We start from the raw sequence: 22,542 nt of genomic DNA, 5'->3' as shown, positions 1-22,542 counted from the left end.
CTCCTTTCAGCAAGGGGGGGGGGGGCTCCAGACTAAATCCTCAGTGGGGGCCTCTACACCAGGATGGAGCAGAATCTCCTCTCCTCAGGTTGGGGGGGGGGGCTTGGTCGTTGTGGTGGGCATTGCCTGGGACAGAGCAACCACTTGGGGACTCCAGCTTCCGCTGCCTGGTCAGCTTCATTGGGCAAGTGGGGGTTGCCTGTTCCTCCCTGCTGGGCTTCCTGGCCACTCGGCTCTGCCACCCAGTGCCTACCGTTGCCCTTTGTGGAGGGGTGCTGGCAGTGAGGGTTCCTTTCGCGAGAAGAGCCCTTCTTGCCCCCCTTGCTGTTTCCACTTCTGACCTTCTTGGGCCCAGCTGGAAGTGTGTGGCAATCCCTTGGAGAAGAGGCCCGCTCTCAACAGTCTCAGGCTGCGTGCCTTCCAGCTGGCCCCCTTCCAGGCCACATCAGGTGGCAAGGGGTCTGCCAGGAGGAGTGTCACTCTGAGCCAGTAGAGATCAGGAGGGCTGATCTCCCAGGCCAGGTGAAGGTCAGGCTGCTGGGGAGGAGTATGTCAGCCCTGAATGCCCACCCTCCACCAGGGAGCAGGGCCCAGCTCCTCACCCCCTGCCCACCAACCTCCCTTGGGCTGCCTGAGTGATGCACTCTTGTCCCAGCCAGTCCTTGGGCCCTTCCAGCCCTCCTGGCTCCATATAAAAACAGGTTCATTTATATACTGCTTCATACCGAACTAGCAGCGTCTAAGCGGTTTACAACTGTAAGCTAATTGTCCCCAACAAGCTGGGTACTCATTTTAGCAAACTCCTCAGAAGAATGCAAGCCTGTCACAAGTTTGAGCCCTTTTGCTGGTATTGAACTCACAACCTTATGGTTTTGAGTGAGAGTCTGCAGGACAGGCATTTGACCACTGTGCCACCAGGGCTCCTCCTCCATATGAATGAGCGGCTGACAAAGGTGGCCGCCGGAAGAGGCAGTTAACAAACAGAAAGACCAGGAAGCTCAATCAACAGCAAAGGCTTCCTACAAAATTAACTTTTACTGCTTTCTCTTGAGGACATGAACTGTCACTGCACATCAGCAGGTGTACCTATACACACCTGTGTATACACACACACACGCACACACACAGCTGTCTCCAGAAACAAATGCTGTTGTCACCCGACCTCTGCTTTTCCCTAGATTCACGCACCCCACAGATCCATAGGCCTTCCAGCACAGGAGTGGACCCCCTCCCCACTGCTGACTGTGCAGCCCCCCACCAGAGCCCTCCTCTCTTCAGCTCAGCAGAGATGACCGGCCCCCTTGCCATGGGGTGTGCATCCTGGCAATCCTGCTGAACCCTCCTCTGCTCTTGTGAGCCTAGTGTCACTGTGGGGAGAGCAGGTCCTCCAAGACACTGGGTCCCAAGGACCAAGCAAACCCCAAAGCTTTCTAGTCTCTGCTTGGCCGGCCAGGCTGCTTACTGGTGACAAAGGACAGTCTGGAGGTCCTCTGGCAGTGAGTCAACAATGGTGGTGACATACTGGGCCACCTGCCGCAGGGCCTCCTCCTTCACAGGGAGCCGATGGTGCCGGGCACGTCCCTGCAAACAGACGAAGGCGGGGAGTCACAGGGATGAAAATGCCAGCACCTGTTCAGGGCTTTGGCACTGGAGCGCCTTCTAGAGGAGCAAAACACGGGCAGGGAGCACCAGGCCTTGCTTTGGGACCCAGCAGAGCTTTCTGGCAGCCTGGGCTGCCTGGGGGGACAAGTGACTCCAACCCCTCCTCTGCTGTTGCCATGACAGGGGGCAGCCTACCAGCTTTTCACGGAGCTTCAGCACCAGGTCAACTAGCTCCACTTCCGACTTGTCCTTCATCCAGACCTTGATGTTCTGGAGAAAGAGCAGCCAGTTTTGAGACCAAAAGAGTCCTGCTTTCTGTCTTCCAGGCTGGGGTGGCCACTGAGGAATTAAGATTGGGGCCAGCCTCTGTCCAAAGAGGGCTGGCTCTGATCCTGCCCAGGGACCCTCTTTCCAAGCCAGAGCGTTGGCTGCAGAGCACGCAACACAGATGGACTTCACCCTGACTCTAAAAAGTGGCAAGTCTGGTGTGCTGGTGTTGTCTGCAAACAGGCTTGAGACCCACGGAAACCCTGGCACCCAGCCCAGGGAGGTTGCACAAGGAGCACAGTGCGCCTCATTTCCCCTCCCTCAGGGGCCAGGACACAAGCTCCTCCTTCATCGTCTGAGCTGCCCCTTCCCAGGGCTTGACAGCTCCTAGGGGAGGGAAGTTTTGGGCCCTCTGCACCTTGTTCCGAAAGAGATGAAGGCAGTAATAGGATGCCAGCCAGAACCTCTCCAAGAGGACGGCATACGGGCAGCTTGACCCTAAGGGCTATAGATGTGACCCCCCCCCCCCAGGACAGCCCTATGAGGCTCAAGCTGCCACCGTGGATGGAACGTTGCCCTGACTCCTCCCTCACCCACCGTTTCACTGATGGCCTCCAGGTGCAGAGCCTCCAGCTTGTGCATCATTTCCCGGTGCCTCTGGCGGTACCAGCTGTCAAAGTTGGGGGACCGGAAGAATCGCCTGGGGGGGGGAGGAAGGAGCACATCAGAAGCGGGCAAGGCTGAATGAAACTACATGTGAAAGGGATCTGGGAGTCCAAGTAGACCACAAGTTAAACATGAGTCAACAGTGCGATGCTGCAGCTAAAAAGGCCAATGCAATTTTAGGCTGCATCAATAAAAGTATAGTGTCTAGATCAAGAGAAGTAATAGTGCCACTGTATTCTGCTCTGGTCAGGCCCCACCTGGAATATTGTGTCCAGTTCTGGGCACTACAATTCAAAAAGGACATTGAGAAACTGGAGCCATGTGTCCAAAGGAGGGTGACTAAAATGGTGAAAGGTCTGGAAACCATGGAGCCCTATGAGGAATGACTCAGGGAGCTGGGTATGTTTAGCCTGGAGAAGAGAAGGTTAAGAGGTGATATGATAGCCCTGTTTAAATATTTGAAAGGATATCATATTGAGGAGGAAGCAAGCTTGTTTTCTGCTGCTCCAGAGAATGGGACCCAATGGAGCCATGGAGGCAAGCGCCAGGAAAAGATTCCAGCTCAATATTAGGAAGAACATCCTGAGAGTAAGGGCTGTTCGACAGAGGAACCAGACTCCTTCCACTGAGATTATAGTGGAGTCTCCTTCCTTGGAGGTCTTTAAGCAGAGGCTAGATGACCATCTGCTGGGGATGCTTTGATTTGGATTTCTTGCATGGCAGAAGAAGGGGGTTGGACTGGAGAGCCCTTGCGGCCTCTTCCAACTCTATGATTCTAGATTCTGGCAACTTCGCAGGAATGTGGCCACCTGCCAGAGGCCTGGAGATCCTCAGCTGGCCTGTAAGAGAGGCCTGTGCCCGTTGGGGCCCTCACACTTCAAAGTGCAACTGGTACCTAACATTTCTGGGAAGGTTCATAAAATGCCTTCTAAGGCAATTGCAACGACTCATAAAGTCATATGTAAAAATAATAGGTAATGCAGTTTTGCTTTTCATTTTTAGGAGGAAAATTACATTACACTTCTACACTGATCCGTATCATATAAGACATCTCAATTACCAACAATCATATTTTTTGGGGGAAACAAATAGGCCCACCACTGAAAAGACTCTGCCCCAGCAGTTATGTGCGTTCAAGTTGCCTCTGACTCCTGGTGACCAGCTCCCTAGTTTTCTTGCAAGATTATTCAGAGGATGTTGGTTACCATTGCCTTCTTCTGAGGTGGACAGAGAGTGTGATGTGCTCAGGGTGGAGTTCCAGGGCTGAGCAGCGGGGCTTGGAACTGGGGTTTCCGAAAGGCGTTTGTGCCCAGCACCCCAAACCCTACACAACACTGACCCTCCCCTCTCCACCATATCCAGTTCCTCCTGGTTGTAGGTTGCTGAATGCTTTCCATAAGGTGTGTGTCTGGGGTGGGAGAAGCCCACAGCCTCACCTGTACAGGCCCATCCAATCACCTTTCAGCAGGCAGGTGAGCTGGGGCCCAGCGTGTTCCAGGGTCTTGAGGAAGTCCTCTTGGCGGAAGGGGTAGATCTGAGGGGGATTCTGCACAGATGCGTGCGGGTGTTTGACAGAGAGGGAGAGAATGAACAGGCAGACACTGAGCCTAGGATGGCACAGGGAAGACCAGCCCTTTGACCCTCCCTCCCCCATGGGCAATCCCCCCAATCTGTAGTATCTGAATGCTGCAGGCTGCCACAAAATAGCTCCAGGCAACAGCGGTATCAGCATCAGCACTGGGGCTAGGCCCTTGAGGAGGACCCATTACTTCAGAGTCATGGTGGGCAGGGGGCACTGAGCACATCCTTGGCTTCCACATACCTTCCAGGGTGTGATGACTTTCTGCAGGGGCATGAGGCCAGCCATGTAGTGCTCCTGGGGAGGCAGATGGAGAGGCAGGGCATCCTCCGCATGAGATGGGAGGACAGCTGGGATGCTCTGCTCCTCTGTCAAGTAGACACCCCACAGTGATGGGGGGGGGGTATCACTTGGAAGCAGGGAAGCCCCTCCTTTGCTGTTGCAGCTCCTCCTCCCCTGGCAGGGAGCCTCTGGGGTTTGGAAGATGGCTGTGGCCCCCTCTGAGAAGATCCTGAAAGGACAGCCCCCATTCTGCCCCCTACCCCACTACTCACCAAGGGGAAAATGAAACTCTGGGTGAGCTCCAAGAGGTGGCGCCTCAGGAGGGCGCTCTGGGCCTCTGACGAGCGCTTCTTGTGGATGCCCTGAGGAACGTTGACCGGAGTGGAAGTGGGCAGACACGTCACCTCCCTGAAACCATCCTGTGATGTCCTGCCCTTGCAAGGCCACTGTCCCTCTAGCCTCCTTTTGCTCTTTCAGACAGTGAACAGAGGCCAAGTGCCAGGTCTGCCAGCCGGTGGGCAAAGAGGAGTGGCAGCACACTTGGGACCCCAAAGCCAGGCTTCTGATCACCCTGCCCAGCAATGGAAAGCTGGGCAAGAAAGAGGCTAGGGCACTGCCTCACCAGGGTGGGGTAGGCAGACGTGGAAGGGGGGGGATGAGGAAATGGCCAGGCACCATCCTGTGGACATGCGTGTCTGTGCTCACCTTCAGGAGCCTCTTGATCAGGACCTTGTCCTTGTGTAAGAAGGCCCGGTAGGCCGTGTAGAGTCCTGGGGGTTGGGGACACAGAGTGGCAGAATGCAGTATCAGAGGGGGAGAGAAAGCAGGCAGGCTGGCCTGAAGAGGAAAGACACCTCCCCCGCCCCCCCGGGCCCTCTACCCGCTACAACCCCAAGGAACCTGGGATTCGGTACAGACACATCCCAAGGCATGGAGGGGCCAGGGCAGGGACTCCACCACACCCCAAATTTCTTCTGAATGCAATTCCTGGAGCAGGGGAACCAAGAACCCCCCACGGGGTGCCTTATCCTCACCTGGCTTGGTATCCAGTGTTCTCAATTTGGCGGGTTTCTTCAGCTTAATCTGCTTGGGAAGGTCGCCTAGGCAGAAGCAAAAAGAAGGGGCACAGTGGTGCCAGTTCCATCAGCACAAGTGGGGAGTGAGTTGGGGGCAGAGAGCAGAGACCCCTCTCCTTCATCCCACATGGGTTCAGCTGCTCATTGGTGCCAAGCAGGTGCTCATCTGTCTTTCCCTGAAAGAAGCCCTCCCTCTCCCCCGGCCGCCAAGTAGCTTTTTACCGGCCATCTTGAGGTCCCCGAGCCGAAGGACATGAGGCCAGTGCTGAAGCATCTTGATAAAAAAGGGATTTGTGACACCGAGGATGACATTTGGCCTGGGGAGGAAAGGGAGAGCTATCAGCTGGAGGTACCACTCACCAACCCTCCACGCAGCAGGGTCACCCCACGAACACTCACGGGGCCTGAGTGCGAGTCGTGTACTCCTTGAACTCGCTGTCATGGATAGTGAAGTACGGGCGATAATCACAGCAGTATCTAAGGGGAGCCAGGCAGCTGGAGAAGAAGAAAGAGGGTGTCTGCCAAAGCCCCCCCCCCCCAGAAGCACAAGACAAGCCCGCCAGTGATGGGAGAAAGATGCCACCCCGTGGATGCTGCCAGGTGGGCTCAATTGCCCCAGGTGAGAGTGTGAGAAGAGCCATTACCTGAGAAATACCGTATATACTCATCTATAAGTCAAAAAATTTATGCCCAAAAATTGATCTCAAAATCTTAGGTAGACTTATACATGCATATATACGGTAATGCGGTTCCAAACATGGCCGCTGCGACTCTTTCCGGGGACCGGGGGGTTGATTTGCAGGTCTTTTAGTCCAGGGAGAGTGCCCTTAAGAGAAAGGCTGCCTGCCTCCCTGGATCCCCGGTGCTTGCCTGAGTCGCCAGTGCTCCTGCAGCTGTGGAGGCATCCTTCCTTCCTTCCTTCCTTCCTTCCTTCCTTCCTTCCTTCCTTTCTTCCTCTCTCTCTCTCCCTCACTTGCTCCATGAGAGCAAAAAAGAGACGTCTTCCTCTGGGCTCTGCAGCATGAAGAGCCAGGAGGATTAGCAGTTTCTTCCCCTTTAAAACATGAGCAGAGATCCCTTCCCCTTTTCCCCCAGAGAAGCCTTGCTTGCTTGCAAGCCCAGCGCCTGGGAGATTTTCTTTTCCTGATGCTTGAGTGGCTCCAGTGAGCGTTTCCTCTGCTCCCTTTCCTTTCCTGAAGCAGCCGATCTGGGGAAATCTCCCAGGCGCTGGGCTTGCAAGCAAGCAAGGCTTCTCCAGGGGGAAAAGGGGAAGGGATCTCTGCTCATGTTTTAAAGGGGAAGAAACTGTTAATCCTCCTGGCTCTTCATGCTGCAGAGCCCAGAGGAGGACGTCTCTTTTTTGCTCTCATGGAGCAAGCGAGGGAGAGAGGAAGGAAGGAAGGAAGGAAAGGAAGGAAGGAAGCAGGGATGCCTCCACAGCTGCAGGAGCACTGGCGGCTCAGGCAGGCGCCGGGGACCCAGGGAAGCAGGCAGGGAGGGAAGGCAGGCAGCCTTTCTCTTAAGGGCACTCTCCCTGAGCAAAAGGAAGGGAGGGATGTTCATTTGCTTATTATTCAAAGGGGGAAAAAACCTAACACTGGCCATAGATATTGCTGGTAGAAGTCAGCTTGCCTGATTTCATCAGCATCAGGAAAAAGGGGGAGAGCTCTATCTCAGTGGTTCCCAAACTCTGGCCTTCTAGGGGTCTCAGACTTCAGCTCCCAGAATCCTAGGCCATTAGCTAAGAGGGCTGAGGCTTCTGGGAGTTGAAGTCCAAAAACCTGGAGGAGCAAAGTTTGGGAACCACTAGCTGCTCTGTTCTTAAAGGGGCAGAAACTTAAGACTTGCTGGAGAGCCCAAACTGAAATGGTGGGGGGAAAGGAGCCTCTCTTTAACTCTTTCCTCTCCAAAATATACAAAGGAGCAAACAATCTGAATCTCCCTCTTTGGAGATCTTTAAACAGAGGCTGGATGGCCATCTGTCAATGGGGATGCTTTGATTTGGATTTCCTGCATGGCAGAATGAGGTTGGACAGGATGGCCCTTGGGGTCTCTTCCAACTCTATGATTGTATGAACACTTTGAGTTAGAGAGCCCCAAGGGAGAAGCATGGGAGAGGGAGCACTGGGGATGGCAGCAAAGATGGCTTTTTGGAGCTTGCCCTCACAGAACACCAAAGGCAAGCAGAGCAGCAGGGACGTCTCGGGGGCAGCAGCCACTCAAAGGAGCACCAAGAGGCAAGTGGAGCAGAGGGACTGTGACTGCACCCTCGACTTATCCACGGGTTATATTAAAATCCGTAATGTTGGCCCCCAAACCCCACCTCAACTTATACATGAGATCGACTTATATATGAGTATATACGGTAAGCCCATTACCTGGTCAAGGCAAGAACCACGTCAGAGGAAACAGCAGGAGAGGGCCCCATGACCACTAGCGGCTCTCCGAGCAGCACCCACTCCCAAAGCATCTGGATGTGAATTAGGACCGTCTGGAAGCACCTGTCATGGGGACCAGGGGCAGGTGGATAAGAGATAGAGGCAGGAAGGCCCACAGGCATCCCTGAAGCCTGCAGACCACCCACAGCCGTGGGCGGGGCAAGGCAAGGAGGATTGGTTCAAGCCATGCTGCCTTAGATCTGCAGAGAACACAGAATGGCCCGTGCTGTCGGGAAGGTAAGCATAAGCCCAGGGTGGCTCGGTGGTGGCAGGCTGCCCAAAGGTGACACAGAACATGGTCACAGTGCCACCGGATAGAGATGGCAGAGGCAACCCGGGCCTGGAGCCTCTCGATGGCCTTCTGCTCATGCTCAGTAGCTGTGCTACCAAAGGCTGGCAACCCAGGCTTTCCTCAGCTCCCGACAAGATGGATGGCAGCAAAACACTCACCGGAAGAGGTCCACTTCGCAGGCACTGGGCAGGACAAGCGGGGCTGGCAGGAGCTTCTGGACAGCAGAGGAGAGACCTGTGTTGGGCTGGAGAAACACTCAAGGCCCCCAGAGGTTCATGGCAGAGGCACAGGGAGGGCACAGTGTAGGAGTCACCTCCCGACCCAGTCACAGCAATGAGCTCATGGCAGCCCAAGCAGAGGCTGGAGGAGGGCTGGAGCGACTCCACCAACCCAGAGCGCCCCCTTGGCCCCACAACAATCATGCTTCGCATCCCAAAGAGGAAGAGCTTTCCTCTGCGGTTCAGGTATTACAGCACAGTCCAGGTGAGGAGTGGACTGCAGGAAGTGAACAGACCCTACAAGGCACCCCAAAAGCCAAGCAAGGAGGCTGGACGGTGGGGTGGGGGCTCCCCAGAGAGGAATGGCACCTGACAGCATGACGCTGATGAGGCTTGAAAGAAAGGGGAGGCCAGCTAAGCATGTGAGGCTGCGGGGAGATACATTGTGTTATGAACCCCCTGCAAACCATCCAGGTAGTGCTTACCTCTTGGTTCAGGGGCCTGTCAGGGCTGGAGTCAGGCCTGTCCACCCGGGAGGGGATCTGTACCTGGGAGGCAAGGACCACCATGAGAAGTGGCCTGGGAATATGGCCCCCTGCCCTGACCTTTTGGAGAGAGGGTCCCTGCCAGGTACCTGAATGACAACGCCCATCACAGGCAGGTTCAGTGTCTGGCCAGGAACTGGTGGGGGCCACTGGTCGATCTCGCTGCAGACTGAAGAGAGATCAGGGGCACACATGTGTCCATGCGCAGCCCCGGGAAGGGAAGAGATTGGAAAAACCATAAGAGCTTGTTTATGGGAACCTGGGCCTCGGGATTGGAGGGTGTCCTAGTGTGAGCCAGCTCCAGCCGGTCGGAAGTGTTCCTGGGCACCTGATGGAGCCCAGACTCACCCAGAGACCCCCCTCCCAGCAGTAGCAGCCTCCCTGGCTCCTCTTTGACTCTCCTCCCACTTCTGACAGCAGCAGCAGCAGAGACACAGCTCCCCAAAGGCAGCCTCCTTTCTCTTGTGGTGTAAAGGCTTGTAAACTGCTCTTGGTTTCAGAATTGTCCCCCTGCTCCCTGGATGCCAGGAGGATGGGTCCCCCGCAGTTCTGCAGCTCCCATCCCCAACAAGGAAGCAGCCTGGGTCTGCTTGGCGTGAGGGTCCGGCCGGAGACCCAGGGTGGCCTCTTCCCACAAAGACCCCCTCCTCACCTGCCTCCAGGCAGGGATCCAGCTTGTCAAAGTACTCTGGAGCCACCAGCCTCAGCAGCGCCTGGAAGAGGTTGACGTAGGGCAGGCGCGAGACCAGGACCAGCGCCTGAGACGGAAAGAGAGGGGCAGCGGGAGAGATGGCTTCCCCGCCCCTGAGGGCCACTCCACCCCTGCCACCCAGAGGCACTGCTTCCGGATGGGGCACGGTGGCCCACCTGCCAGACCCCAAAGGCCCTGGACGCCCCCTTGTTTTGGGGGGGCAGAGCCACGCTCGGCCAGACCCCCCCCCACTCACCTTCTGGAAGTAGCCCCTCTTGACGGAGGCGTCCTTGACTTGCCGGAAGTAGACATAGCCAAAGTAGTGAGCCGTCTCCCGCTGTTGGCGTTTGGGAGGAGGAAGGAAGGAAGGAAGGAAGGAAGGAAGGCGAGGGGGAGAAGCCCCTTGAGCCCCTGCTGGCCCCCAAGAGGGGCTCCCACAGCCCTCAGCGCGGCCGCCCTCCCTGGCCCCCAGTCCGGGACCCTCCCCGCGGGGCCCTGGGCTGACCTGCAGGGCTGGTTGGGCGGTGGGCTGCTCCTGGTCCTCTGGCTGGGGCCCCCCTTGGGGCCGTGGCTCCTCCGGCCGGCGGCGGCGGCAGCGGGGCCCTGACTGCCGGAAGCGGAAGCTGAACTGGGTGTCCCCCAGGACGCCTGCGGGAGGGAGAGGCAGAGAGAGGGGATGCCTGCCTGCCGGAGGGAGGGAGGGGCAGCCAGGGCCCTCCTCCTCCTGCTTCCCCCGGAGCCCACCTGAGTAGGAGTCCGGGAAGGACGAGTGGCAGATGCTCGTCTTCTGCGGAGAGAGAGAGAGAGAGAGGGGGGGGGGAGCAAAGGTCACAGGCGCGGTCCCTGGCTCTCCCCGACCCTCCTGCCCTCCGCTCCCGGGCCTCTCACCTCCTTCTCGCTGAGGGCGAAGTCCGGCGGGTAGACCAGCTGAAAGGCAAGGCGAGAAGAGCCAGGGAAGGCCGTCAGGAGGAGGAGGAGGAGGCGGCGCCGCCCGCAGCAGCCCAGGGCAGCCCCGGCCCCAGCCCAGCCCCGCTGCCTTCACCCACCTCCAGGGCCTGCCCCAGCTCCAGGTCGAAGGTGACGGCGCAGGCGCACTCCAGCCAGGCGGAGAGCCGGGACCAGCGCGGCGCAGAGGCCGGACCGGGGCCGCCCGCGGGAGACTCCATGGCCGAGAGAGGGAGGGAAGGGCGGAAGCGGAAGCACAGCCCCGCTGCGCCCGCCCCTTCCGCTTCCGCCCCTGGTTGCTCCGCAGAGGAGGGCGCCGGAAGAGGAGGAGGAGGAGAAGACCGCCGCGTGACGTAGGCCGTCCGGGGGGGGGCGCGTGCGCATGCGCAGTCCCTCCTCCCTCCCGGTCCGCCATTTTGGAGCCAGAGCCGCCAAAGAAGAAGAACGAGGAGGAGGCGGCCGAGAGCGAGGTCCGTGAGTCCCGGGCCCAGGAGGGAGGGAGGGAGGGCGGCAGCCAGGGAGCGGCGCCCGTGGGCGGTCTTGGGCCCGACGCCTCCGCCTCCTTCCTCCCTCCCTCCCGCAGGGAAGCGGCGTTCAATGGACGTTGCTGCCGAAGGCAGGCCCTCCGCGGACGCAGGAAGCCGGCGGCGAGGGCGAAGGCGAAGCTCCTGACGGACGGGAGGAGGAGGAGGAGGAGGAGGAGGTGAGGAGGAGGCCGCCGTGGCGTTCGGGCCCTTCCCGCCTGCTTCCAGGCCGCGGGACGGCGGTCGGGCTCCCGAGGGCCCGGGCCCCGCTCCGAGCGGCCCTGGGGCTGGCTTTCTGCGGGGTTTGCCCACCTTTGGAGCCCGAGGGAAGCCTGGCTCCTCCCAAACAGCAGCGCTCTGCCCTTGGGCGCCGTGGCTCCGGAGGGCTCCAGCTGGCTTTAGGCTGAGCCCAGGCTGAGTGCCTTCCTTGGCGATTGCCTTGGAAGCCGTTTGCGACCCTCGGAGGAGGAGGAGGAGGAGGAGGAGCATGCCAATACGTCAAGAGAGTCAGCAAGGCGCCCGTAAAGACGCCAGCCCCCCAGGAAGGCACGCAGGAGCATGGCGGCCGGAGGAGGAGGAGGAGGAGGCATGGCCAGCCTGCCTCTCTGGGCAGCTTCAGGCCAGAGGAAGGAAGAGACCCCAAGGCCCCTCTGCCCCTTCCCCAGTGGCTCTCCAGGGCTGGGGCAGAGAGGGCTCCTTGGGGCCGCCTTTCAACAGAGGCTGGGTGGCCATCTGTCAGAGGGGCTCCTGCAGGGCAGGGGAAGGGGCTTGGGCCCTTCTTGGGGTCTCTTCCATGGCTCCATGGCTCTCTCCCTCCCTGTCTCCCCCTTTGCAGCCACTTGGGTCTTCTCACCATGTTCTGGAAATTCGACTTGAACGCCACGTCGCATGTTGACAAGCTGCTTGAGAAGGAGGATGTGACGCTGCAGGAGCTGATGGAGGAAGATGACCTCCTCCAGGAGTGCAAAGCGCAGAACCGCAAGCTGCTGGACTTCCTCTGCCAGCCGCCCTGCATGGAGCAGCTGGTCAACTTCATCACCCACGAGCCGCCGCTGGACATGGACGAGAAGCTCCGCTTCAAGTAAGTACTGGGCTTGGCTGCCCTGCCAGGAGGCAACCGGGTTGGTATGGCTGGGCAAGGGGGGTTGCCATTTACCCCCGTCAGGACTCAGTGGGTGAGGCCGCTCCTCTCCTGTCGCAGGTGAGAGCAGACTGAGGGTGCAGCAGGGGTTGGGGGGCCTCTCTGTGCCCAGCATTCCCTAGCCTCCAGGTCTTTGTGTGGGATGGGGATCCGGGGCGCTGCAGACACTACCCTGCTTTGCCAAAAAGAGGTATAGAGGTGAGACTGGGGTGCCTGAGGCAGATGAGAGGCTCCCCAAGCGCTCCCTCCTCCTGGGAAACCCACAGGAACTGTAGGCTACTCCTTAAGAGCACCCTGAGAGTGGCATCCTGGAAGAGCCTCCCTGCCTTTGGCCTGGCAGGTGGGAAAGTGCTTCCAGGTAGAGGTTCAGAAGGCCCTGCGTCTCAGGACCTGCTGGCCTCTCTGGCTGCCAGGCTGGGCAGTGGCCCTGTGGTCCCCTTGGCTTCCTCCCACTTCCCCGCAGGTTATGCTTCTCTCCTTCAGGTACCCCAATACAGCCTGCGAGCTGCTTACCTCCGACGTGCCACAGATCAACGACAAGCTTGGAGAGGATGAGGCCTTGCTGTGCATCCTCTATGACTTCCTGGACCATGAGCCACCCCTGAACCCATTGCTGGCCAGTTTCTTCAGCAAGACCATTGGCAACCTCATAGCCAGAAAGACAGAGCAGGTGGGTGTTCCCACTGCCCAGCCTTCCTTCTTTGTGAAACAGTTCTCTGGGCGTTTCCTGTCTGGGACTCCTGTAAACATCTTTCCTTTCTTTCTGAGGCTTACATGAAGTAGGGTGGCTCCAGGGAGGGAATTAATCCACGTCTGCAGATTAGAGAGCTGGGCTAAAAGGAACAAAATGAACGTCAACAGGGAGAAATGTCAGGTAGTATATTTTGGGAGAAAATAAATGAAAGGCCCAGATAGAGGAGTGGAGTCACTTGGCTTTACAAGAGGATATGTGGAAAGGGAAACTAAAAAAGTCTTAGTAGACCGCAAGCTAAACATAAGACAGCTGCGTGATGCAGCAGTTAAGAAAGTCAATGCAATTCTAGTCTGCATCAATAGGCAAAAAGTAAAGAGCTGAAGCTGTATGTCTTTTTTTAAAGGTGATTGTGTTTTTGAGGAAGAAAGACCAGTTTATTGACCTGGTGCTGAAGCACATTAACACATCTGCCATGATGGACCTTCTTCTGCGACTCATCAGCTGCGTGGAACCAGCCCAGCTGCGCCAGGATGTCCTCCATGTGAGCCTTGCATGGCCCTGTAGTCAGACTCTCCCTTCAGGGCTTGTGGGTGGAAGAGCAGGTGGGAAGGACAACTGGACAAGGCTGTGCCTGTCTTGACCCTGGGCTGACTGGACCATTGGGGCCGTTGCAAAGGGAAGCGCTGGTATGTCAGAGGTCAGGCTGGCCAGTCCTCCCATTCTGGGCCACAGGATCCTCACTCTCCCAGGACTCCCTTTCCCACCTTTTTAGGACTGGTCCCTTCCACTCTGCATTTCAGAAGCCCACATGTTCTTTGGCACAGTCTTTGGCTGTCAGACGGCCTGATGAGGTTGGAGGTGTGGTTCACAGTGGCTTCCAGTGGAAGTGTAATTTCCACCCCTGGTTGGTTCTGCCTTGCTGGCATTCTGCTTTTGAGGAGGGAGTGGGAGAGCCAGGGAGTTTTTGCTCCTTCCTTGGTCCTTAGTGAGTTACCAGGAGTTCCTTTCCTGTGGCTTATGCAAGCCTTCTGCGCATGTCCTCTGCATGTTGGGTGGATGGGGAGATGGTGACAGGGCCTCTGGCTGGGTGGCTAGGGAGTCGGCTCAGAGTGCCAAAAGGGGATACTTCTCCCAGGCCGGACTTCTCCAGAGCTTGGTGGCACGTGCCGCCAAGGGAGTGGAATTGTTGACCCTGGCTTGTTAATGATAATAATAATAATAATAATAATAATAATAATAAAGATGTATTTCTAGCCTGCCCAATCAGGAAGAATCCGGGCGGGTTACAGCAACAAAATACATTGCATTACAATAGAGTTAAACAAAAATCAAACCCTAGACCTACCCCCCCCCCATTCCCAGTACGAAAACAGAATTAAACAGTAATAGTATAAAAACATTCAAAACATTGAACAACCAAAACATAGGCAGAAACATTGGCGGGGGGAAATAGACAGATGAGGGGACAAATACCTCTATATCTGGGGAGGGAACTAGGTTGGAAAGGCCTGCCGGAAGAGATCCGTCTTGGGAGCTTTCTTAAAAGCCGTCAGAGTGGGAATGTGAGGGATCTTCTCCGGCCGGTCGTTCCGTAGTTTAGGAGCAGTAATAGAAAAGGCCCTCTGGGAAACTGATTTTTTTGGCTGTCGTAGATTTCTTCCAGAGGACCTTAGTGTGCGGGACGATGGACAGTAGGGAAGAAGGCATTCCCTCAAGTACTCTGGGCCCAAGCCACGTAGGGCTTTAAAGGTAATCACCAACACCTTGTACTTTGCACGGAAACTAATGGGCAGCCAGTCAGAGACTTCAGGACCAGTGTTATATGGTCATTCCTAGAAGTTCCCGTGATCAATCTGGCTGCCATATTTTGTACCAACTGAAGTTTCCGAACTTGGCACAAGGGTAGCCCCTAGTAGAGCGCATTGCAGAAGTCCAATCGAGGGGTGACCAGTGCATGTACTACTGTTTCCAGGTCCCTCGGCTCCAGGAAGGGTTACAGTTGGCATATCAGACAGAGCTGATAGCAGACGCTCTTGACTGTCGCATCCACCTGAGCTGTCAGTTGGAGCGACGAGTCAAGAAGCACCCAAAGACTGAACAGAATCGTTCAGAGGAAGTGTGACCCCATCCAGAACTGGCTGACACAACTCCATTCCTGGATTCGGGGTTCCGATAGCAAGTACCTCCGTCTTACCTGGATTCAGCTTGAGTCGGTTTTCCCTCATCCAGTCCATTACCGCCGTAAGACAGGCATTCAGAGGAGAGATGCCATCCTTAGTCACTGCATCAATCTGAGACATAGAGAAGTATATTTGGGTGTCATCAGCGTACTGATAACACCCCGCCCCATGATCTCACCCAGCAGCTTCATGTAAATGTTAAACAGCATTGGGGACAGAATCGCTCCTTGAGGGACACCCGATTTGAGCTCCCTCTTGGCCGAACAACTGTCCCCAAGCGACACCATCTGGAACATGCCCGAGAGGTAGGACCGGAAAGACTGCAATGCAGTGCCTCCAATACCCAGCTCTCTCAGGCGTTCCAGAAGGATACCGTGGTCAATGGTATCAAAGGCCGCTGAGATGTCCAAGAGCACCAGCAGGGTCACACTTCCCCTGTCGATGCCCAGACGGAGATCATCGACTAAGGCCACCATGGCAGTCTCCGCTCCGTATCCCATCCTGAATCTGGTTTGAAATGGATCCAGAAAATCCGTTTCCTCCAAGACTGCTTGTAGTTGATTGGCGACCGCTCTCTCGATCACCTTGCTCAGGAACGGTAGTAGCGAGACTGGTCTGTAGTTATTTCTATCCAGGGGGTCCAGGGAGGGCTTTTTTAAAGTGGTCTAACTACTGCCTCCTTGAGGCAGGGAGCCTTCCCTGAGGGATGCATTCATTATGTTTTTCAGCATCACCATGATTTTTTCTCCCCCTTGGATGGCCAGCTAGGATGGGCAAGGGTTGAGAGGGCAAGTCGTCTTTGTCAAACTACTAAGAAACTTGTCCACATCCTCAGTACTTACCGACTCAAATAGACCCAGCCTAACAGTAATGGCGGAGGCACTGGATGCCTCTCTAGTTGTCTCTGTCCTCAAATTGGCATCCAAATCAGCTCTTACCCGAGAGATTTTATCTGCAAAATGATCATTAAAAGCGTCACAGCAGGCTTCAGAAGAATCTAATAAAGGGTTCTGGGTAGGAAGTATTTGGGTTAAGTTCCTCACTGCCCTAAACAGCTCAGCTGGATGAGATTTTGCAGACCGATAATGCAGAATTGAAGGATTTCTTAGGTGCACCTATCGCCACTTGATAGAACCTAAGAAAGGTCAAATGAAGTGTCTTATCAGATATGAGTTGAGATTTCTGTCACTGGCGCTCTAGTCGTTGTCCAGCCCTCTTCAATTGTCTAAGATCTTCCGTATACCAAGGGTTATGATTTTGAGCGGGTTGGAAAGGATGCTTGGCATCGAGCCTGTCAATCACTCTGGTAAAGTTGTTATTCCATGTATTAACCAGAGTTTCGACAGAATCGCCAGCACTGCCAACCATAAGACCCTCTAGGGCCTCTTGGAACCTGACAGGTTCCATCAGCCTTCGAGGGCGGACCACCCCCGGAGAGAAGGATAGTGGCCTTGTGTCCAACCTTAACCAGGAAATGATCTGTCCGTGACAGAGCAGAGATACTAATGATCTCCGCCCACGGATGTGTCTGTTCCGTGCAGAAGACCGCATTGAGGGCATGACCTGTGCAATGCATAGGCTCGGAGACTATCTGGGAGAGGCCCATGTTTGTCATGGAGACCATGAACACCCAAGCTGCACCATTAAGGTTAGTCAGCCCAGTCTCAAGGGGGGTGTTGAGGTCGCCCAGGACTAGCAGCCTAGGCAACTCCGACACCAGCTCCAAGACTAATTGCGTCAGCTCGGCTAGGGAGTCTCTTCGGTTACGGGGTGGACGATAAACCAACAGAATCCCCAGACTATCCCTGGTCTTCAAGCTAAGGTAAATGCACTCGATGTGGTCCAATGCGCAGATAGGTATCCTGATTAAGGTAAGGTTGTTTCTATGGACCGTGGCCACCCCCCTCCCCGCCCGCTTCCCCTCACCTGCTCATTGACGGAGTAGCCGGCCGGAAGGGCCTGAGCCCAGGTTACAGAGCTGTCTGCTCCAAGCCAGGTCTCCGTGATACAAGCCAGGTCAGCATTGTGGTCTGTCAATAAGTCGTAGATGATTTGGGACTTATTCTTCCCTGACCTGGCATTGCAGAGAGAGGTTCGGCGGCTGGTTAGGCAGGCTCTCCAGATCTTTTGGGGTAGCAGGGCGAGTGGAAGGTGGAATAGGTATCACACATCTATCACGCCTTCCTCTATAACGACCTCTTGTTCCCCCCTTTTCTGTCCTATCAGTGGCTGAATGAAGCAAAGGTCATCCAGAGACTCGTGGGCCTGATCCACCCCAGCCAGGATGATGATGTGAGTGGCAGCCCTGCAGTCAGCCTTGTAGGGGAGGCTGGCCGGCATGTTGCTCTCACTGCATGGGAGGGTGTGTGTGCCTGCATGCGGGAGTGGAAGGGGTTATTCTCTTCCCCTCGTTGCCTCTTTACATTCCTTTGGACACAAACCTTTCGTGTTATTGCTGCTGAATGCTGCTAGGCAGTTCTCCTGGGTTGTGCCTGCCTCTGCTCTCTTCTTCCGAGAGCGAGGGCATATGAAGGGAAGGGAGGAAGCAAAGAGTCCCGCAGACATTAGGAAAACCAGTTTCAAAGAGCTCAGTGAAGGGCTGGGCCGGACCCTCATGGAGAGGCGCTAGGAAGGAGCAAAAGCACCAACAAGGGCTGGCGACCCTGGACATACTTGAAGTGCCACCCACGGGCTGCTCCCACGAGGAGGAGTCAAGGAAGATTTTACACAAAGCCTGAGTGGAGCTCTCTCTTGAGCTGAGATGCCAAAGGGGCCTGCAGAGGGATTGGGAGGAGGGAGCCAGTGGGGCAGACCTGTCTTGCAAAGCAGGGCATCAGGAGAACCAAGTCTTGGCCAGGCTGGCAACGGCTTGGGGTTCTGCCAGGCTGATGGCTGCTTGAGGCTGCTTTGGCCATGATTGACCCATCTGTTCCTCCTCCTCCTCTTCTGCAGCGGCAGTCCAATGCTTCCCAAACCTTGTGCGACATCATCCGGCTGAGCAGAGATCAGAGCAGCCAACTCCAGGATGCCCCAGAAGCTGACCCTCTCCTGGCAGTGCTGGAGTCGTAAGTGCCAAGGTCCAAGGGCCAGCCAGACTGTCATGGTGGCTTCATCTTGGGAAGGGGCCCGGGAAGGGCAGCCGCTGCTGCCACTTATGGCTCTGAGGGGTTTCTCTTGGGGTGGAAGCAGGGCGGCCAAGTGGGTAGAGATGACAGTCCCTCCTCCAGAGGAGAGCAGAGTGGCATCTTAGCTGGGAGTCTCTGTTGCTCGCACTTTGGAGGGCAGGAGGGCGATGGCAAGGCTGCTCCCTTGGCACTCGGGAGCTCCCTCTGGTTGATGGGCAGCTGGTTCTCTCCTTGCCATTGGCAGGGGAAGAAGGCCTTCTGATTCCCACAAGTTGTTGGGGTCTGGTCATTTCACAAGAAAGGGGGCTTCTCTAATGTACTACCTTCTATTTATTCTTTGCTGTTAATTTACAGTCTTAAATGTCTCTAGCGCTGTAAATGCGCTTTTGACCATCCCTTTCTGTCTGTATTGAGCTACAGGTGTTCCTAGCTGTAAATTTTGTTGTTCTGTAACCTGCTGTGGAGAAAAGTGGGGTGTAAATCAAGTAATAGAATAGAATGGAATAGAGTAGAGCAAACAGACTAGAACAGACCAGAGGCTATGTGTGGCTGGACTATTTCTGGAAGACAGACTCAAGTTTGCTTTCCCCCTGGCATCTGAACTTTATGGCTTAGCCTTGGATCCATCAGGCTCTCAGCCTCACAAGGGAGGGGGAGAGTTCCAGGAAAAGGGGGAATGAAAACATAGGCTTCACTGCCTGAAAAGGGGGGTTGGAGGCAGTGGCAGCTGCAGCAAAAATGTACAGGAGACCAGTACATGATGGTCTTTGGGCTGGAGAGAGGCTTCCTGAGACACCCAGCCGGGGCTGTTATGCTGCAGCCGCTGTGTCCTTCTGGGCGCCTGTGACTTATGTGCCATACCTGGGGTGCCCTGGCGTTTGCCAGCCAGGGCTCCCAGGCAGTGGCCTTTCCCCTCTTGGTCTTGTCAGGCAGGAATGCGTGGAGCAGCTTCTGAGGAACATGTTTGATGGCGAGTGGACAGAGAGCTGCATTGTGAGTGGAAGTCAGGCCCTGCTGACCTTACTGGAACCCAGGCGCACCGGGTGAGTGATGATGGAGGAGAGGAGTGCGTTTAGTTCTGGATGCCCCCTTTTTGAAAAGAAATTGATTTCCGTATTAACAGAGACAAAGAAATAGGAATAGACAAATCAAACCCACGAAACAAAACAACCAACACACAAAAATTCAAATTCCTCCTTCCCTCTATTTGCTTTCTAAATCATTTTTAATTTCTAATTATAATAACAAGAACTGTTAACTTTCTTTCATCATCACAAATTATAATAAAAGTAATATGAACTGAAATATCTTATACAGTGGTACCCCGGGTTACGAAATTAATTCGTTCCGCCGCCGCTTTCGTAACCCGGAAACTTTCGCTAGCCGAAAAGCCCATAGGCGCTAATAGCGAAAGCCGCGATTTCGTGCGAAATCGTGCCGAAAAGCACCAAAAATTTTCTTCGTAACCCGGAATAACCTTCGTAACCCGGAACTGTTTTTTTCAATGGATTTTTTTCGTAACCCGGAAATTTCGTAAGGCGGCGCATTCGTATCCCGGGGTACCACTGTATTTTAATTCTGCACAACTGATGTTTTCTCTTTTCTGATTAATATACTCTATAATTGGATTCCACGTTTCCTTAAACATGTCCCCTGAACTATTTCTCACCAAGTCTGACAGTTCATCTCAAGCGGCTGATTCCGGCACCTTTTCTAACTGATAGGAGGAGTATCTTGGCATTTTGTTGGTTTCCCACTTCCTTGCAAAGACCAGCCTTGCAGCTTTGATTAAATCACTTAACAAATTTCTCTGCTCTTTCTCTTCCTTATCATCTAAATTAGTCATATTTAACAAATATACTTACGGCCTCGAATTAATTTTCATTTTCAGGATTTTTTTCTATCCACTTATTAGTTTTAGACCAAAATTTTCTGGCCCTTTTCCATTTCCACCATCTATGGAAAAATGGACCAACCTTTTTCTTGCACTTACAGCATTATACAATATTCCCTTAAACATCTTAGCCATTTTTGGGGGAGTCGTGTACCATTTGTGTTCTGGACGCCCCATTTTAAAAAGGATATGGACAAGTCAGGGCAGGTTGGGAGGAGGAACAAGGATGATACAAGGTTTGTTGGTGTGTGCCTTTAAGTAATTCTTGACTTATGGCGACTGTCATGGGACTTCCTTGGCAAGATTTATTCCGAGGACAGCTGCCTTTGCCTTCCTCTGAGGCTGAGAGAGTGTGACTTGTCCAAGGTCACTTTGTGGGTTTCATAGCCAAGAGGAGATTCAAACCCTGGTCTACAGTCGCAGTCAGTAGCCACAACCTCCCTACTATGAGGAGAGGTTGAAGGAGCTGGGCATGTTCAGCCTGGTGAAGAGAAGACTGAGGGGTTGCATAAAGGCATCCTTGGATTACCTCAAGAGCAGGCCTGTTCTCTGCTGCCTCAGAGGGCTCTGAGTTGTAGGGAGCAGGCTTGGATTGAACACCAGAAGCAACTGGAACCTCTTGCCTAGAGAGGTGATGGACCCTCCTTCTCTGGATGTCTTCAAAAAGAGGTTGGACAGCTACCTACTGGGGGTGCTCTAGATACTGCGTGGCACAGGCCTTTGGCCTCAGTGCCTCTGGCTGCCCCTTCCTACCCTGTAACTTCATGGGGCAGGTTTTGTGAGATCTGGGTGTCCTTCTCAGCGCAGTGTTTGTCCAGAGGCAGCCCCCAGGGAAGCATGACTGAGCAGTGGAGGGATTGCCTGGACCCTTTTTGCTGGGCCACTCGTGGAGCCCTCGGGTTGTGCTGAGCAGGACCATCATGCCTTTGTCTCCAGGTAGCAGTTCATAAAATCATAGAATCATAGAGTTGGAAGAGACCGCAAGGGCCCTAATCCAGTCCAACCCCCTTCTTCTGCCATGCAGGAAATCTCAATCAAAGCACCCCCATTGACAGATGGCCATCCAGCCTCTGCTTAAAGACCTCCAAAGAAGAAGAGTTCACCACAATCTCCGGGGAAGGAGTTTCTTCCACTGTTGAACAGCCCTTACTCTCAGGAAGTTCCTCCTAATGTTGAGCTGGAATCTCTTTTCCTGCAACTTCCATCCATTACTCCATTGGGCCCTGTTCACTGGAGCAGCAGAAAACAAGCTTGCTCCCTCCTCAATATGACATCCCTTCAGATATTTAAACAGGGCTATCATATCACCTCTTAACCTTCCATTCTTCAGGCTAAACATCCCCAGCTCCCTAAGTCTTTCCTCATAGGGCTCCATGGTTTCCAGACCCTTCACCATTTTAGTCACCCTCCTTTGGACACATGGCTCCAGTTTCTCAATGTCCTTTTTGAATTGTGGCGCCCAGAACTGGACACAGGATTATTCCAGGTGGGGCCTGACCAAAGCAGAATAGAGGCACTATGACTTCCCTTGATCTAGACACTATACTTCTATTGATGCAGCCTAGAATCGCATTGGCCTTTTTAGCAGCCGCATCGCACTGTTGACTGATGTTCAACTTGTGGTCTACTTGGACTCCCAGATCCCTTTCACACGTAGTTTCATTCAGCCGGGTGTCACCCATGATCCTATATCTGTGCATTTCATTTCTCCACCCTAAGTGCAGTACCTTACATTTCTCCATGTTGAATTTCATTTTGTTAGCTTTGGCCCAGCTTTCAAGTCTATTCAGGTCATTTTGAATTTTGATAGAGTTGGAAGAGACCACAAGAAAGGCCCTGATCCAACCCAGCCCCATTCTGCTATGCAGGAACTCTCAATCACAGCATCCCATTGACAGATGGCCATCCAGCCTCTGTTTAAAGACCTCCAAGGAAGGAGACTCCACTACACTCCGAGGAAGGAGTCTGTTCCACTGTTGAACAGACCTTACTGCTGTTTAGGTCTGGAAACCACCAAGCCCTATGAGGGAGTGGTTTAGGAAGCTTGGCAGGTTTAGGCTGGAGAAGAGAAGGGGTGGCATGATAGCCATGTTTAAATATTTGAAGGGGTGTTGTGTTGAGGATGGAGAAAGCTTTTTTTCTGCTGCTGCAGAGACTGGGACACAGAGCAATGGATGTAAACTGTAGGGAAAGAGATTCCACTTAAATATTAGAGCAACAAAGTAGGGCCACTAAAATATCACATAGGGCAACCAAGGTGGTAAAAGGTCTGGAGACCACCAAACCCTTTGAGGAGCAGCTTGGGGAGCTGGGTATGTTTAGCCAGGAGAAGAGACAGTTACGGGAGACATGAAGGCCAGGTTTAACTATTTGAAGGGGTATC

The 22,542-nt window shown here is 54.6% G+C and overlaps 2 protein-coding genes across 7 annotated transcripts in view; one reads left to right on the top strand and one right to left on the bottom strand.

Moving 5' to 3' along the window:
• Positions 1-1,016: 1,016 nt before the first annotated feature.
• Positions 1,017-10,850, bottom strand: LOC149274974 (protein DENND6B-like). 6 transcript variants are annotated; one of them, XM_089505041.1, is made up of 20 exons: positions 10,703-10,850; positions 10,545-10,583; positions 10,401-10,443; positions 10,162-10,304; positions 9,913-9,993; positions 9,618-9,723; positions 9,055-9,134; positions 8,906-8,968; positions 8,361-8,416; positions 7,851-7,973; positions 5,872-5,967; positions 5,695-5,789; positions 5,431-5,496; positions 5,102-5,166; positions 4,669-4,758; positions 4,358-4,411; positions 3,972-4,081; positions 2,467-2,569; positions 1,798-1,872; positions 1,017-1,581 (listed from the first exon to the last, which is right to left on the bottom strand). In XM_089505041.1, the coding sequence occupies exons 1-20, from the start codon at positions 10,820-10,822 to the stop codon at positions 1,459-1,461; spliced, it is 1,731 nt and encodes a 576-aa protein (XP_089361167.1). In that variant the 5' UTR covers positions 10,823-10,850; the 3' UTR covers positions 1,017-1,458. The 6 variants fall into 6 exon arrangements, with proteins under 6 accessions (XP_089361167.1, XP_089361169.1, XP_089361170.1 ...); XM_089505043.1 differs by having other exon boundaries at positions 5,872-5,949; XM_089505044.1 differs by lacking the exon at positions 1,798-1,872.
• A 160-nt stretch (positions 10,851-11,010) lies between these two features.
• PPP6R2 (protein phosphatase 6 regulatory subunit 2) overlaps positions 11,011-22,542 on the top strand; it is a 59,124-nt gene continuing 47,592 nt past the window's right edge. The window contains exons 1-7 of the mRNA XM_089505049.1: positions 11,011-11,304; positions 11,961-12,206; positions 12,750-12,936; positions 13,364-13,501; positions 17,367-17,432; positions 18,093-18,205; positions 19,195-19,308. Of these exons, the coding sequence (XP_089361175.1) occupies positions 11,980-12,206; positions 12,750-12,936; positions 13,364-13,501; positions 17,367-17,432; positions 18,093-18,205; positions 19,195-19,308 (845 nt within the window). The 5' untranslated portion in view covers positions 11,011-11,304; positions 11,961-11,979. The remainder of the gene's footprint in view (positions 11,305-11,960; positions 12,207-12,749; positions 12,937-13,363; positions 13,502-17,366; positions 17,433-18,092; positions 18,206-19,194; positions 19,309-22,542) is intronic.

Source organism: Sceloporus occidentalis, unplaced genomic scaffold, assembly GCF_023333645.1.
Source record: "Sceloporus occidentalis isolate IW3139 unplaced genomic scaffold, rSceOcc1.0.p SCAF_307, whole genome shotgun sequence".
Taxonomy (NCBI): Eukaryota; Metazoa; Chordata; class Lepidosauria; order Squamata; family Phrynosomatidae; genus Sceloporus; species Sceloporus occidentalis.
Note: the sequence above shows the minus strand (reverse complement) of the source record. Positions and strands in the feature narration are given on the sequence as shown.